Source organism: Leucopleurus acutus (assembly GCF_964270905.1).
Source record: "Leucopleurus acutus genome assembly, chromosome: 19".
Lineage (NCBI taxonomy): Eukaryota > Metazoa > Chordata > Mammalia > Artiodactyla > Delphinidae > Leucopleurus > Leucopleurus acutus.
Genome location: NC_139161.1, coordinates 32733603 through 32750848, shown reverse-complemented (window position 1 = coordinate 32750848; position 17246 = coordinate 32733603). Strand labels below are relative to the sequence as shown.

Below are 17246 nucleotides of genomic sequence, written 5' to 3'. Positions count from 1 at the left end.
TCTCTGCATCTATTGAGATGATCATATGGTTTTTCTCCTTCAGTTTGTTAATATGATTTATCACATTGATAGATTTGCGTATATTGAAGAATCCTTGCATTCCTGGAATAACCTCCACTTGATCATGGTGTTTGATCCTTTTAATGTGCTGTTGGATTCTGTTTGCTAGTATTTTGTTGAGGATTTTTGCATCTATGTTCATCAGTGATATTGGCCTGTAGTTTTCTTTCTTTGTGACATCCTTGTCTGGTTTTGGTATCAAGGTGATGGTGGCCTCGTATAAGGAATTTGGGAGTGTTCCTCCCTCTGCTATATTTTGGAAGAGTTTGAGAAGGATAGGTGTTAGCTCTTCTCTAAATGTTTGATAGAATTCGCCTGTGAAGCCATCTGGTCCTGGGCTTTTGTTTGTTGGAAGATTTTTAATCACAGTTTCAATTTCAGTGCTTGTGATTGGTCTGTTCATATTTTCTATTTCTTCCTGATTCAGTATTGGCAGGTTGTGCATTTCTAAGAATTTGTCCATTTCTTCCAGATTGTCCGTTTTATTGGCATAGAGTTGCTTTTAGTAATCTCTCATGATCTTTTTTATTTCTGCAGTGTCAGTTGTTACTTCTCCTTTTTCATTTCTAATTCTATTGATTTGAGTCTTCTCCCTTTTTTTCTTGATGAGTCTGGCTAGTGGTTTATCTATTTTGTTTATCTTCTCAAAGAACCAGCTTTTAGTTTTATTGATCTTTGCTATTGTTTCCTTCATTTCTTTTTCATTTATTTCTGATCTGATTTTTATGATTTCTTTCCTTCTGCTAGCTTTGGGGTTTTTTTGTTCTTCTTTCTCTAATTGCTTGAGGTGCAAGATTAGGTTGTTTATTCAAGATGTTTCCTGCTTCTTAAGGTGGGCTTGTATTGCTATAAACTTCCCCCTTAGAACTGCTTTTGCTGCATCCCATAGGTTTTGAGTCGTTGTGTCTCCATTGTCATTTGTTTCTAGGTATTTTTTTATTTCCTCTTTGATTTCTTCAGTGATCACTTCATTATTAAGTAGTGTATTGTTTAGCCTCCATGGTTTGTATTTTTTACAGTTCTTTTCCTGTAATTGATATCTAGTCTCATGGCGTTGTGGTCGGAAAAGATACTTGATACAATTCCAATTTTCTTAAATTTACCAAGGCTAGATTTGTGGCCCAAGATATGATCTATCCTGGAGAATGTTCCATGAGCACTTGAGAAAATTGTGTATTCTGTTGTTTTTGGATGGAGTGTCCTATAAATATCAATTAAGTCCATCTTGTTTAATGTATCATTTAAAGCTTGTGTTTCCTTATTGATTTTCATTTTGGATGATCTGTCCATTGGTGAAAGTGGGGTGCTAAAGTCCCCTACTATGAATGTGTTACTGTCGATTTCCCCTTTTATGGCTGTTAGTATTTGCCTTATGTATTGAGGTGCTCCTATGTTGGGTGCATAAATATTTACAATTGTTATATCTTCTTCTTGGATCGATCCCTTGATCATTATGTAGTGTCCTTCTTTGTCTCTTCTAATAGTCCTTATTTTAAAGTCTATTTTGTCTGATATGAGAATTGCTACTCCAGCTTTCTTTTGGTTTCCATTTGCATGGAATATATTTTTCCATCCCCTTACTTTCAGCCTGTATGTGTCTCTAGGTCTGAAGTGGGTCTCTTGTAGACAGCATATGTAAGGGTCTTGTTTTTGTATCCATTCAGCCAATCTGTGTCTTTTGGTGGGAGCATTTAGTCCATTTCCATTTAAGTTAATTATCTATATGTATGTTCCTATTCCTATTTTCTTAATTGTTTTGGGTTCGTTATTGTAGGTCTTTTCCTTCTCTTGTGTTTCTTGCCTAGAGAAGTTCCTTTAGCAGTTGTTGTAGAGCTGATTGGGTGGTGCTGAACTCTCTCAGCTTTTGCTTGTCTGTAAAGGTTTTAATTTCTCCATCAAATCTGAATGAGATCCTTGCTGGGTAGAGTACTCTTGGTTGCAGGTTTTTCTCCTTCATCACTTTCAATATGTCCTGCCAGTCCCTTCTGGCTTGTAGGGTTTCTGCTGAGAGATCAGTTGTTAACCTTATGGGGATTCCCTTATGTGTTATTTGTTGTTTTTCCCTTGCTGCTTTTAATATGCTTTCTTTGTATTTAATTTTTGACAGTTTGATTAATATGTGTCTTGGCGTATTTCTCCTTGGATTTATCCTGTATGGGACTCTCTGTGCTTCCTGGACTTAACTATTTCCTTTCCCATATTAGGGAAGTTTTCACCTATAATCTCTTCAAATCTTTTCTCAGTCCCTTTCTTTTTCTCTTCTTCGTCTGGAACCCCTATAATTCGAATGTTGGTGCGTTTAATGTTGTCCCAGAGGTCTCTGAGACTGTCCTCAGTTCTTTTCATTCTTTTTTCTTTATTCTGCTCTGCAGTAGTTATTTCCACTATTTTATCTTCCAGGTCACTTATCCGTTCTTCTGCCTCAGTTATTCTGCTATTGATCCCATCTAGAGTACTTTTAATTTCACTTATTGTGTTGTTCATCGTTGCTTGTTTCATCTTTATTTCTTCTAGGTCCTTGTTAACTGTTTCTTGCATTTTGTCCATTCTATTTCCAAGATTTCGGATCATCCTTACTATCATTATTCTGAATTCTTTTTCAGGTAGACTGCCTATTTCCTCTTCATTTGTTAGGGCTCGTGCATTTTTATCTTGCTCCTTTATCTGCTGTGTGTTTTTCTGTCTTCTCATTTTGCTTATCTTACTGTGTTTGGGGTCTCCTTTTTGCAGGCTGCAGGTTCGTAGTTCCCGCTGTTTTTGATGTCTGTCTCCAGTGGCTACGGTTGGTTCAGTGGGTTGTGTAGGCTTCCTGGTGGAGGGGACTAGTGCCTGTGTTGTGGTGGATGAGGCTAGATCTTGTCTCTCTAGTGGGCAGGTTCACATCTGGTGGTGTGTTTTGTGGTGTCTGTGGCCTTATTATGATTTTAGGCCGCCTCTCTGCTAATGGGTGGGGTTGTGTTCCTGTTTTGCTAGTTGTTTGGCCTAGGTTGTCCAGCACTGTAGCTTGCTGGTCGTTGAGTGAAGCTGGATGCTGGTGTTAAAATGGAGGTCTCTGGGAGATTTTTGCCGTTTGATATTATGTGGAGCTGGGAGGTCTCTTGTTGACCAGTGTCCTGAAGTTGGCTCTCCTACCTCAGAGGCAGAGCCCTGACTCTTGGCTGGAGCACCAAAAGCCTTTCATCCACACGGCTCAGAATAAAAGGGAGAAAAAGTAGAGAGAATTAGTAGAAGTATGAAGAAAGAAAGAAAGAAAGGAGGGAAGGAAGGAAGGAAGAAAGAAAGAAAGAAGCAAAGAAGGAAAGAAGACAAGAAGGAAAGAAAGATGGGAGGGAAGGAGGAAGGAAGGAAGGAGGGAAAGAAGGAAAAAAAACAGAAAGAAAGAAGATACAGTAAAATAAAATAAAATATAATAAAGTTATTGAATTAAAAAATACTTATTTAGGAAAAAAAAAAAGGGACGGATGGAACCTTAGGACAAATGTTGGAAGCAAAGCTATACAGACAAAATCTTACACAGAAGCATACACATACACCCTCACAGAAAGAGATAAAGGGAAAAAAATCATAAATCTTGCTCTCAGAGACCACCTCCTGAATTTGGGTTGATTTGTTGTCTAAAGGAGGGAAGGAAGGAAGGGAGGGAGGGAGGGAGGGAGGGAGGGAGGTAAAGTATAATAAAGTTATGAAAATTAATTATTAAGAAAAAAATTTGAAAAAAAACCATGGACGGATAGAACCCTAGGACAAATGGTGGAAGCAAAACTATACAGACAAAATCTCACACAGAAGCATACACATACACATTCACAACAAGAGGAAAAGGGGAAAAAATCATAGATCTTGCTCTAGAAGCCCACCTCCTCAATTTTGGGATGATTCGTTGTCTATTCAGGTATTCCACAGATGCCGGGTACATCAAGTTGATTGTGGAGCTTTAATCCGCTGCTTCTGAGGCTTTTGGGAGGTCTGAGGTCTTCTGCCAGCCTTCAGTAGGTGTTCTATAGGAGTTGTTCCACGTGTAGATGTATTTCTGGTGTATCTGTGGGGAGGAAGGTGATCTCTGCGTCTTACTCTTCCGCCATCTTCAAGGTCCCCCCGTGAATGTGTTTTTTGTTCCACAGGCTGCAGGATTGTAGTTCATCTGGTTTCTTCTGTCTGACTTCTGGTGGATGAGGCTATCTAAGAGGCTTGTGCAAGTTTCCTGATGGGAGGCAAAGCTTCTTGTTAATAGACACCAAAGAGGCTTCTAGATGCAATAACTTCTTCTTTTTTTTTTTTTTTAGAACTTTATGAAAAAGAATGCAATGGAGAAGCAGTGGTGTACTGGCAAGTCAAGTACCCTTTTCCCATGTCTAACAGAGATGTATCCTTTCCAAAAGCACACCAATACTCAGCTTTTGAAGTGTTTCTGTGCCCCATGGTCATCACCCAATGGTGGTATGTCAGGCAGGTGTGGAAAATATTGTCTTTGACTCTTGCAGAGAGTGCATCTGTAATTGTGGTCACGGGAGGGCAGCTCATACTTTCCTGAAAAGTTTTCTAGGAAATCCTTGTGCCAGAGAATTGGGGACCTGAAAACAACTTTTCATAAAGAGTATTCAATACACTCTCTCAATCTATAGGAGAGGAAGTAGGGACCCAGAGAGGCAATGTGAGAGGCCCACACTCAGGTGGTTAGCAGCAGACTGGGGGCTGGGACTCAGGCTCCACATTTCCAGCTCCCTCCACCTTCCCTCCTCCTCGAATATTGGATCTGGACACTGTGTGTATGTTTCTTCCCCTCAGTTTCCTTGATTACGATATGAAGCAGTTGAATGGATGTGAGGAGTCTTAGCTGACACTCCAAGGCTCTATGAGGCCCCCTTAGGGCCAGCATGGGGGTTTTGATGGACATTTGCTGGGTGGGCAGATGGGTAGAATATAGGCGGGGACTGGTGAGATTTCCACACACTGTTTCTGTGTGTTTTGTGTGTATGTGTCTACCCTGGCCCAGCTAGATTACAGACTCCATAAGGGATTATTTTTGGCCAAGTTCCCACAGACTGCTAAATACAGGTGGTAGGTATTTCAAGAAATTTGTGGTTACTTAATCCCTTAGATTTTATGTGGTTTTCTTTCCTCCTTCCAGCAACTGTGCAGGGTAGGAGCCATCATCCGCATCAGTCAGGGAAGGAAACTGAGGTAAAGGGAAGTTCAGATCCCTGCTCAGGTTCTCATCAGTTTCTCACCACTAGTGGGCGGCAGAGGCAGGCCTGGGCCCAGGTCCAGCTGTGACCAGAGAAGGTGATCTGGACCAGGGCAACACCACTTTCTGACCTCATGTGGATACTGCTGGGGGCTGTTGTCAGGAGTGGACGCTTGGTGCTCCTTGAAGTTTGGTTTCATTGGCTTTCTAGTGCCACACAGTCCTGTAATGAGTTTCTTTGTCCTTGTATGTCTCTCCAACAAGGGCTATTCAATTTTTAGATTAGAGAACAGTGTAATGGAAAAGAACATTAGTTTTGGAGGGAAAGATCCCAGGTTAAGTGTGCGCTCATTTCCTGGTTTGCTCTGTGACCTTGGAAAATGCCCTTCACTTCTCTGGACCTCAGTAAACTAGTGGTTCTCCACTCACAGACTGTGTGCCATGCTGGAACTTCCAACCCTTCAAAGAACTCTGTGAAATGGCAGTCAATATATCAAGTTAATTTTTCCTCAGTGGAGTGTCAGGTGATGTCCATCACATGAGCTAAGCAAGGTGTGGGACCATATTTGCTGTGAGGAAAAAATAAAAAACTTCGGAGAGAGGAACTCCAGAGCTAAAGCAACTTCATTCCTTCCCTAAAACATTCAAGAGCTTTACTCATCAGTGCGTAGAGAGTGGGGGCAACAGACCATCCTGCAGGGTGCCTGGGGGAGGGGCAGCCCACCGTGGGTGCTGTAGAGCCTCCGAGCTGGCCTGGGGCTGTGGTCGCGGCTGTTGCAGTAAGTGTAACTGTGTTGTACTTACAGTGATTGTTTGGATTATTTTAGGCTTTAATTCCTTCTCCTGTGAAACCTAAAATTCTACTATTGGAAAGTCTGATGAACACATGAAAGAGCTGAGCCCTCTGTAGCTATGAAAATCTCACCAGGTTTTGGAGCCTAATCGTGGTTCAAGTTCAGGTTCCATCACTTCAGCTGGGCTATGGGATCTTCAGCAAGTTTCTTTACTTCTCTGAGCCTCAATTTGGTCATTTGTAAGATGGGGATACTTATGCTGAACTCACAGGGACTTTCTCAGGATCAAAGCCGATGCTAACTGTAAAGCACACGATGCATGTACGTGGTAAGGGCTCAGTAAGTGGCGACTCTTGTTGTTTCTTAAAATCAAATCATCTTCCCTATAATAGTGCCACAGACATAGTGGTTATTCTATAAGTGTTTATTGAGTTGAAATGGCTTCGTGATTCTTGGTGAACCAGAATCAGCAAGGGCATCTGCCTACTAAATATTCAGGTATTCATGTGTCTTCCTATTATCTCCAGGTGTAAGTAACCCTTCCTGACCATCCTCTGCACATAGAGGTCAGTGATTAGGGCTTAGGGAGAGGACAAAGAGCAATGGCCCCATTGTTTACTGAGGGCTGCTTCTGCTCTAGTCTCTCTCTAGAGCCCCCACCAAGTCTGCCTGCAGGGCAGTGGTACCCTCTTTTCTTTCAGAGGGAAACCAATCTCAGAAAAGTTGAGTAACCAAACCAGGATCACACAGCTGATAAGTGACCAGTCCTCTGAAATCTCATTGCCTTCTTGGAGAAACGAGGAGTGGGTTCCCCACATAACTAAAAGCAGCAGGGAACCATTCACAGGTGGGTAATACACGCTCTCAAATAAGAACACCAATTGGGAGGAGCTATGGTTTTGCAGGGCAGGTAGGCAGATAGGGCAGGAAGTGAAGTAACAGTGCAAGGGAGCAAATACCAAGTGGAGGAACAGAATTATCTCCCTCTGCTTCTGGCTTGTGGGCTTTCCTTCTGCTCATCTGAGGTGCTGGCCTCGATGTTGTGCCTTGACTGGTGGTGTAGTACGTCTATGTGCGGCATCGGCGAGAGCTGGACCATGAAGGACAGAAGATCCACGTAATCCTGGCCCAGAGCACCTCCGTGCCACAGTTTCCAGAGAAGTCGGGCGTGATTCGGGTGAAGCAGTACAAACAGAGCCTGGCGATCCAGAGCGATGGCAAGAGGGGGAGCAAAGGTAAAAAGAGGGCACGTGTTGGCGCACCAGCCAGGGCCACCGATGTAAGGCCACACTGGCTGCAAGGCACATAAAATGCAGGATGCTTATTCCCTGAGGTCAGAGACTTAGGCATGGGTGCAAAAGAAACAAGGGAGACTCAGTTCACCACAGAAGCTTGGCTGCAATGCAGCGTGGATGTTTAAATCTGATCAATTCATTCTTTATTGACTCTTGCATTGTCCAGATGAAATCAGAACATCCAAGTGAACTAGAAGGTTTAGAAACTCAGTTCAGACTGGTCCTGTCCATGCACATGCTGGCCAAGGCGGGGCGGGAGGGCTGGTGGGACCATCTCTGAGGAGGCAGCTCCTGCTCAGCAAAAACCCGGGGACTCAGAACCTGCCTGCCTTGAATTCCAGCCTCTGGAGAGAGGCTGGGAGGGGTCCATGCGGCCACCTGCTGGACTGGAATCAGTGTGGCCTTGAGGCTGTGGCAAAATCTGACCTTAGTTGTGACGTGTGTTAGATCTGCCACCTTGGGCATGTCACCCCACTCTTCTGAGTCTCCATTTTATCATTTATAAACTGGGGTTCAATTTTATCAGCTCCTTAGGACTGAGATGACTAGTGAGAGAAATAATAAAATGAGAGACTATATCCAAGTCTAGCACTTGCCAGGAGTTTAATAAATATCAGCAGAATGTGCCTTGGCTGTTTTCCAAAATGTTTATATTTAAGTCTCCCGTAAGGCAAGGCAGAGGGGCGAGTCCACTTGAGTTCCATGTTACCTCCCTCCTTACTTTCTGGACCTGGATATGAAGGTGGAATGTTTGCAAGGTTTGTTATTGTATCTTTCTAACATGTTTCTTCCTTTTGAATTGTCCTTTCTTTCCCTCCCTAGTTTTCATGTATTACTTCGATAACCCAGGTGGCCAAATTCCGTCCTGGCTCATTAACTGGGCTGCCAAGGTGAGATCCCAGGAGGTAGGAGGGGAAGTGTGTGTGACAAATGTTGGGGCTGTCAGGCTGAAGAGATGTGCTGTCTCAGGCCTCATGATGCTCTTTTATGAGACAGCTCTGTTGAGTGACTATGGTTAGGACTGGGGTTACCAATACCCAGCACAGAGGCTGGGACAAAAGTCAAATAATCTTTACCTGGAATGTCAGCCCTCCCTGCTTTGCTCTGAGACCCCGCACCAGGATCACAATAGATCACAATAGGGACAGTGGTGCTTGTGGATCCTCTGTCTGCTTATGGAGGAGTTAGACAGGCCAACCTGGCCCAGGAGACACCAGCCATGTCCAAGCCTGGGGAAGCCTTCAGTTTTTTTTATGGTTATTTTGTTTTTCTGTAAGGAGAGGGAACCACAGTGGTACCCAGATCACTAGAAACTGCCTAGGACCTGGAATCATGCCGACCATTCAGTCTGCTTTATAAGGCCCTACTTACTGGCTGGAAGGCTCACCAGTTCCCTGGGAGAGTGAAAAAGCACATAGGTTTTGAGTCAAACACATGATATTTTGAATCCTGGCCTTGTTTCTGACTGTGTAATCTAGGGAAGCCATCAATTTCTTCCCTCTTAAAAATAGAGATGGATATTCCCACCCTGTAGAGAAGGAGTAAATAGAACAATGTTTGGAGAAAGTCTTGAACAATGTTCAACACTAACTAAAGAATGGCATATCCTGTCTCTTGCCCCCAATCCTTACCATTTTCTAATTCTGTAAAGCAAGTCCTTTCTCTCACTTCTTTGGAAGAATCCCACAGCCTAACCCAATCTCATTTTTGGGTTTTCTTTTTCTTTTGAAAAAATGGTGTCTTAGAAATATCTTAGCTTTTTATTAGCAAAAGTTAAAATATACAACAAGGTCTTATAACAGTGGCCCCTGCGGTTCAGCCTTACCTGTGCCCTGCATCTTACCTTTTGTCATCAGCGGTTGGAACGCTCTGTGGAAATCTGCTCGTGGGCCCTATTGTCATATTTATTACTCCCAAAGCCATCTTCCTTTACCTTTGCCACATCCCAAAGAATTAGGAATAATCCCTGTGAGGACATAGAAGTGACAGTCTCCTTTCCTTTGCAGAAAGGAGTTCCTAACTTCTTGAAAGACATGACGAAAGCCTGTCAGAACTATCACAAGAAAACCTAAGGGAGGGAATTGGGAGCCTTGTGTCCATGGAATGATGTCTCCGGAAGTGCCACAACCGCCAGCGCTCAGCCTGCCTGTCACGTTTTTGTCCTCAGAGGCCTGCACGCTCTCCAGCAGGTTGTCCCCAAGTGTGTTTGCCTGACGCCCGGCTTCCTTTCCCACTCTTCCTTTCCCAGGAGCTGCTGCCTTCTTCCACTGTGGAATGTGGGTCAGATTAGGGAAACTTTTGCTTGTTTATTTTTAAAAAGGGGAGTCCTCAGTAAGGAACACAGTCAATCCATTGTGCCACTCTAGGGAGACCTTGGGTGGAGGACTGACAACACCATCTAAGAGTGACTGATCCTGGCAAGCTGGCTCCTTCCCACATGTGATTTCTTGCAACCCAGTGGGGTGATTTCCTACTGAAGTTGCATTTTCTTCAGAACTGACGCTCAGTGCACCAAGACTGGAAGATTCATGTCCATTTGCCTTATGCTTTGCTGCCTTGATTTGAGATGATAATCCACTAAGCCTCTCCCCATTCCTGCTTGTGGAGGATCATGAGCTGTTTTGATTTTAAACCATTTTGAAAAACGTTGCAGGCCTGACTAAGTGTATAGTGTGATAACAGTTTTTTCTCATCACCCATGTCTGGGTTTCTCTCTTTCCCATATGCCCCTGGGGAAGGCTGTCCGTACCTCACTAGCTCTGCACTTTACTGGACACTGAGGCATCAAGACTGCTCTGGCAGTTACCAGAAGCCAACCTACTTTGCACACAGCATTGAGATAAAGTGTCTTTTTATGCAATTTCCCTTCTAGAATGTTCGGAGATGTTGAAAGGATAAGAGTTCACAGCCAGGGAAATATTAATTAGTGGTGTGGTTGACTCTACACCTTTTTCTCAGGAATTCTACCTAAGTTATCCACCTCTCCCACCACCAGAAGACTTTCCGTTTCCTACTTTTCTCTTGAATTTTGGAGGGAAAGATACTCTGTGGACAAAGGCACAGCCTTATAATCTCAGGGAAAAATTTTAACCACTGTATGTGACGGTACCAAACATTGATTAAGGGGCATAAAAATTCGGGATGCAAGGCCAGAAGCAGGGTATTTATTAAAATGGGATACTCCAGACTCTGTAATTTCTCTCTGGAAAGGGAAGTGCATTGAATACCAAATAAATACAGAGTGACTTATACTTGTCCTGTCTGCAGTCTCCTTCCTGCCTTGTTCCTTCTGTGAGAATAAGTCTGTTAGGTCTCTTTGGTTTGCAAGTCACATCCAACCTAACTCATGGACTTGAAGGAATTTTAGGCTCACTTACATGCAAGGCCAGGTGTAGAGTGGTCTCAAGTAGGGGTTGATACGGGTGCTCAAACTGGCATTAGGAATCAGCTCTGTTCTTCTTTAAGGTTTCTTTGATTTGGGGCCGTGTTTGGTGGCAGGATTGCTGCTAATAGCAAATAGTAGGCCTGCATCTTCTCAGGTTCCTGCTGAGTCAAGAAAAGACAGCATTTCTTTCCAGTAGATCCTGAACCATCCCGTGATTTCCTCTAAACCATGTGTCAATCCCTGCCCCAGTCACCGTGGTCATATGGATAGAATTATGCAAATTAGCAATTCATAACTGTGTCATTAAAATATCACTATTAGTAATGTAGCTGGAATTTAATTTTTGGTAAGGTAAATCTAAATGTCTCATGTAATAGAGGTCAAGTTGACATTTTATGTATAAAGTAATTGAAAGACTAACACTAGGATTATAGTCTTTGAGCAGAGAACCTGCATGAAATGGAGTCAGGCAAACTGTATCTTTTACAGTGTTTGATAATCTGGTAAGAACACTGAGTATACTAAAAATACTGAGTTTCTAGATAAGGCAGTTTAAGAAAAGTCACTAAGCTTGCTATAATTAGTAGGGTTAAGACCCTTTGGCATTCATACTTGCTTATTCAGAGAAGACAGTCCTATACAGCATTGATATAGGTTACGTGGGAAACTGAGAACCCCTGAGCCAATATTAAATGCAAGGGGCCCAAAATATGTAGAACTGGTGCTCTGGAAGCTGCACTGGATTCTTCAAGGTCTGTCTCTGTGCAGGGGCTGAAAGTATCATTTGGAATTTGAAAGTGTATTGTCATTCCTCTAGCTCTTTGTTTCACTTATTTTCTCATGTCTGTCTCTCTGAATAGACAATAAGATCTTTTTGGATAGAAACCCTTCTTTCACTTTGATTTCTGGCCCTCAAATGATAACTAAATGAGTGAATTTAATGATTTGGGGAAGACTGACCAAGTGACACACAAGGCAAAGAAGGCAAAGAAGGCAAAACTTATCCAGATATAGAAGATATAGAAGACCAAGAAGGCAAAACTTATCCAGATATAGAAGTTTAATTTGATTACATTAAATATGACTTTAATATTTAATAATTTAGTTCTAGCCAGATTGTTTCCCCAAGTCATCAGTTGAGGGGTTCCTGATTCCTGAGGATCTCATTGTTTTTTCCTTGAAAGCACTCAGGTCCTTTGTTTGTTAAGGGGTGGCTTTGCTGGTGTGGCTATGGGTTATACCTTAATGTTATGGAAATGGCACAGTCTGGACTAAGTCCAGCTGAGATTAGTCAGGATTTCAGGATTCTCATGACGAAAGTAACACTACTGTTAGTGCTAAATTTTTTTCCACAGGCAAATTATTCACGCTGCATAACAGTTCAAAGTTAATGACCACCTTGGAACTGAGGGATTCCAGCAGAGGGTCACTTCTTTGAAAACATTCTTATTTCACAATGAGGGTCCTGGCCTGGCTCCCTGACTGAGATTCCTCACCCAGAATCCCCACCTCTACTGCCTGCCCTTCAATCCTCCTGCTTCCCAGCTGGGTTTGAAAGAGAGAGAAAGCAGGCAGAACCCATTTGGTTCTCATGTTTCTGGTAGCACCACCCAGTCGGCTCAGAGAATTATCTTTAAAAGTTTTAAGATGTGTGTTCACTTCACAGATATTTCTTAATGGTCTGGTGTCCATCTGGCAAGGGACAGGTATGGCAGTTCCTGGGATGAGTGAGACAGACTTGGTGTTCGCTCTCATGGAGCTTATCCAGTGAAGAAGACACAATGGACAAGCTGTTGAAAAGGTGATGAGTTGTGAGAAAGGGCAAGTAGAGGGGGCTAGAATCTAAACCTGGGGGCACTAACCAACTTTGAGGGATCAGGGGAGTGCATGTTGGATTTGGCTGGATAAAGGTTGGAGAAGAAAACTATTCCACATGGAAGGAACCATTTCTATAAAGTCCCTCAAGCAGAAAAGCCAGTCATGTTGGAGGAACTACCAGAGGCCAGTAGGTCTGAGCAATGAAAGTGGAAGAAGGCCTCTCACATGTGGCTGAAGAAGGAGGCCATCAGGTCATGGGAGATCCTGAGAGGTATGGCAAGGATTTTGGACTTTATACCCAGAGCAGCAGTAAGCGATGAAGGATTTTAGGCTGAACAGTGACCAGATAAGACATATTCATTCCTAACAGCTGCTCATTCTCCCATGGTTCTTCACCATCTCCAGTATCCCTCCAGCACCATCATGGGGGTGCTCTCCAAGGTGCTGTATGCCTCGTGGCTCTGAATCATCCCCACTGTCAGGCTGCACACTGAGTAGCCCACACCCAAACCTAGTTTCTAAGGTTGAGCATCAGCCTCTGAAGTTTAAGGGGAGTAAAAGAGGTGCAGGTAACACCCATGGACACAGCCCCCTTCTTTCCTTGCCCACACTGTTGTCAACATGCCCTCCTGTGTGACTGCACCATGCAGCCCATCAGAACAGAGCCACTACAGGAGGCAGAAATGTCAGAGAAAAAGAAAAGCCATACAAAATGTAAGCAGGTCTGCCTTCCCCAAAGTTTATTTTACTATACTGCTCCCCAACTAAAAGGAAGAATATATTTTTTTTTCTTGAGAATATAGAAACACTTTATTTGTTTAGGTTCTCAGAGTTTAGAACCAGCATAATGGAAGGACTTCAGAAAAACTATATTGCTAATCTATTTATATGTATTTTTGTGTGTGTCTGCTTGGACACATATAATATGTGCTCCATTTCATAAGGTATGATGATGGAACAACAACTAGGCAGCATGTTATGTGAGTGGCTTTGCAGGTTCTCTACATGATGTGCCAGGCTCAGTGCTAGGCAGTGGAGTTCATAAAGGTGAACAAATTCTTCTCTTAGGTAATTAGCAGACTACAGAGGACATGGAATATGTGCACAGTTTATGAGAATGAGATCTCCACCTTATGTAAGGAAAATATGTAATATTTTCAGAGTCTGTGGCTAACTGCTCTTAAAAACAGGACAGCAGGCCCCAAATGGAGTCACTAATGCTAAGCCCCACATCCCAAACCAAGACTTAATTACAGTTTTGGCTCCTCCCCAAAATGGAATCTCACACCAGTCTATCAGGAATTGCCTGGTCAGCACTAGTTAATCTGCCTGATAGACCCCTGTCCTCCCCTAAACGAAAGTAATGTTGCAATAACCAACTTTCTTTTTACCTAATATAACTTCCTTGTTTCTGCTTCCTTCTGCCTACAAAATTCTCTCATTTTGTACATTCCCTTCGAGCTCCTTTCTGTCTCCTAGGAGGGATGCTGTCCAATCGAATTGATTTTTGCTTAAACAAGCTCTTAAAAATTTTAATATGCCTCAGTTTATCTTTTAACAGCTCTGGTGTGAGAAGAGGGAACTTAAGGAGACCCTCCAAAAGCCCCAAGAAGCAAAAGCAACCAGACTTGGTTACCTGCTGAGCCCTTGAACTCTGCTTTCCTGGTGCCTCTGGAGGTGGTGAGTAAGTCTCTCTCAGATGGTAGCTCTGCAGCTTTTCCTTGAGTTTCCAGATTTTATTAGAGCATTTTTTTTCTTGACTGAGTCCAGAAACTCACCAAAATCAGATTGGGTCTGACTTAGAAACCAGACTTGGTCTGCAATTTGACTGGGTCCAGCTTAGAAACTGGACTGAGTCTAGAGTCGGACTGGGTCTGACTTAAGTTGTTCTGAGTCCGCTTGAGACCACAGGTGAATAAAATATTGTTTTAGGGCTGGACAAATAGGCTCACCTTACCAAAGATAATCTTGAATCACGGTGGCCACAGTGGAGAACTTTTAACCTAGATAATCTTATCATTTCTATCATAGAAAAAAAGGGGTCTCAGCCAAATATTCATCATAAAGCATAGAGGGAAAATGATTTTTCCTCCTCTAAAATTTTTGGTGACCAGGATGGGGCCAGCTGGGACACCCTACTCACTGCAGACAGGATCCTAGGAGAACTGGCAGAAGCCGTCAAAGGTAAGAATTCTTACCAAAGTCAGCTCTGTCATCTCTGTCTCCATCTGTGGTGCCTGATTAACAGAGGAAGGTAAAATTCCACTTTCTCCCTTCCTTCCCAAATTCAGATTGGAAGGCAGAAAACATTTATAAGAATTAGATCTTTAAATTGCGAATTTGCTTTTGAGTACACGTTGGTTGTAGATCCCTTCTTTCCCAAGGACAGCCGTTGCCTTCTTGTTTGTCTACCTTTTGTCCTGAGAACTTGGCTTGGCAACAGCCAAGTTGGGGTCCCCAAAAATTTTGGCTGGGAAGAAATGTGGGTTGCACTGCATGTGCGGCCAGGGTCCTACCCCTGTTGTCTGCTTTCATGGGAATTGTCTGAGGCTTTCTTTCTTTTGGTTATCTTTGGGAGTGTCTCTGGATCTTGGGAGGATAATATTTTTTGCACTCTTTGGGAATGCCTCTTGTCCTCATGGGGTTGTTCAGTACTGCTAGGAATATGTACTGTTTGTCCAGCTGAAACCTGATAAGATATTCAAAAGGAATTTTTTTTTTTTTTTTTTAGTAGCTCTATGGTAGGAAATTGGACAAATTGGAAGTTGCCATTCAGAGCCTGATGGGACCTTTTTTTAGGCTTTCTCCTCTAAGCTAAAATGAAACTATGTAGCCAGAGGGAAAGAAATATTCTGAAGGCTTTGTGGAAGGATTTACTAAAACACTCCACAGACACACAGCTCTAAATCTAGAACATAGGATCTTTTGATTTCCATCTTAGTTGAAGATCTTCTCCCTGATGTAAAGAAGGAAATTGAGGATAGTATAGTTGGATGGGTGGGACGGCCTCTGTATCATTCAGGTTGCTACCCAATTCTTTGAGGAATTAAAGACAACTGTACTTGTCTTACAAATCAAGCCTTTGTAAGAACAAAAGTGAAGATATAGAAATAATTCAAAGCCCTCTTTTCCTTTCTACCAATGCCCAAATGTACCCTTTTGATCTCAGACGGTTTGCAGATACTGTAAACCTTCTGGACTTAAGGAACAAAAGTCTTTGGTGCAGCTTCCATTCTTTCTTTGTGCCTTTGAGATATAAATATTCTACATAGTCTTCTCTAGGAAGCAAGGGAATTCTTATCAGAAGGAGAAAAAAAAGAGAAAAGACTATTTTTAAAATTAGAACTATGAAAAATCTTAAAAGTCTCTTTTACAAATATTAGTAAAAAGCTATCTGAGCAGGTAGACTTAATTTATTCCATCTGCCAGAAACACAATGGACCCAACTGTTCTTTTATAAACTAGTGAGTTTCATATTATCATATCTGTTTCATGGCTAAAATTTTTAAATGAAAGCTAGAAGATCTCTGTTTGCCTCTTTATGTTTTTGTGTATCTGTATATGTTTGCTATAGATAGTAATTTTTTTTGTACCTCTGAATGGTATTTCCAAAATTATTTTTTAAAGGCTCTAGTTAATTGGCTTAAAGATGAACAAGCATTACATAAATCAAGTATACTGTCAGAAATATAGACTAATCCATAAGTTTTTCCACATTCAAGAGATCTAGGATAATATTTGGTATACTAATACTTTTAGTATAAACAGATTTAATAGAAGTCAAATAAGATCTTATTTATCTGTTGCAAATATTTCAGCAAGAAAAATAACTCAGTATGATGACATTTTTATGTTTCTATAAGTAAGTTAAGTGTGAATGAGATAAGAGCTTTTGAGTGAACTCCTTAGGAATAATTATATTTTAGGAATATCTACTTAAAAATAATCTCTCTGACCACAAGGACCTACTATATAGCACAGGGAACTATACTGAATACCTTGTAATAACCTATAATGGAAGAGAAGGTAAAAAAAGAACATATATATATATATACATATATATATATATATATAAAATATGTATATATATGTGTGTGTATATTTTATATATATACATATACATATCTGTACGTATTATATATAGACATATATAACTGAATCACTTTGCTGTACACCTGAAACTAGCACATTATAAATCAGCTACATTTCAATAAAAAATTTAAAAAATCTCTCCAGATTCTGGTAACTTGAAGTTTAGATTTGTGCTAAATTAAGTTAAAAGATGAAAGTTTATTGAATAGTTAGGTCATTCCCAAATAAAATAAGATACTGAAACATTAATTACTGAATATTGGCTTCCTTTTACAAAGAAACTAAAGGGATTTAGGACTATCAATAAATATGTTTGGTTCCACACTGAGATATTTTCTATAAGAAAGCACATTTTTAGAAATTATTACTGTTATTTATGTTTGCCAATCTACAGAATGCTAATGTAAAAGTTCATAATTGTTTACTTCTTAGTTTTCACTAGAAATTAAGGTTTTTAAGAGTTGAGTATTTGAATTTAAACATGTAATTAAAGCTACTCGAAATAATACGGGAAAAATTTCAGTATACAGTAGCAAAGTAGGATGTGTGTTTTCAGTAAAAGAAGGTATGAGGAATGGAATTGCATTTTGTTAAGGGAAAAGAAAGTAATTTTGTCT

At 41.5% G+C, this 17246-nt stretch overlaps 1 protein-coding gene across 6 annotated transcripts in view; it reads left to right on the top strand.

Annotated features, from left to right (window-relative positions):
• The window catches only part of PCTP (phosphatidylcholine transfer protein), a 165001-nt gene that overhangs the window by 73149 nt on the left and 74606 nt on the right, over nt 1-17246 (top strand). For 2 of the 6 annotated variants that reach the window (XM_082861499.1, XM_082861498.1), the window contains exons 5-9: nt 4344-4423; nt 7103-7274; nt 8157-8224; nt 9341-11682; nt 11737-14721. In XM_082861499.1, the coding sequence (XP_082717625.1) occupies nt 4344-4423; nt 7103-7274; nt 8157-8224; nt 9341-9406 (386 nt within the window). In that variant the 3' untranslated portion in view covers nt 9407-11682; nt 11737-14721. Of the gene's footprint in view, nt 1-4343; nt 4424-7102; nt 7275-8156; nt 8225-9340; nt 11683-11736; nt 15945-17246 lie in introns of those variants that run through there. The other 4 variants (XM_082861502.1, XM_082861500.1, XM_082861501.1 and 1 more) reach the window with 4 other exon arrangements.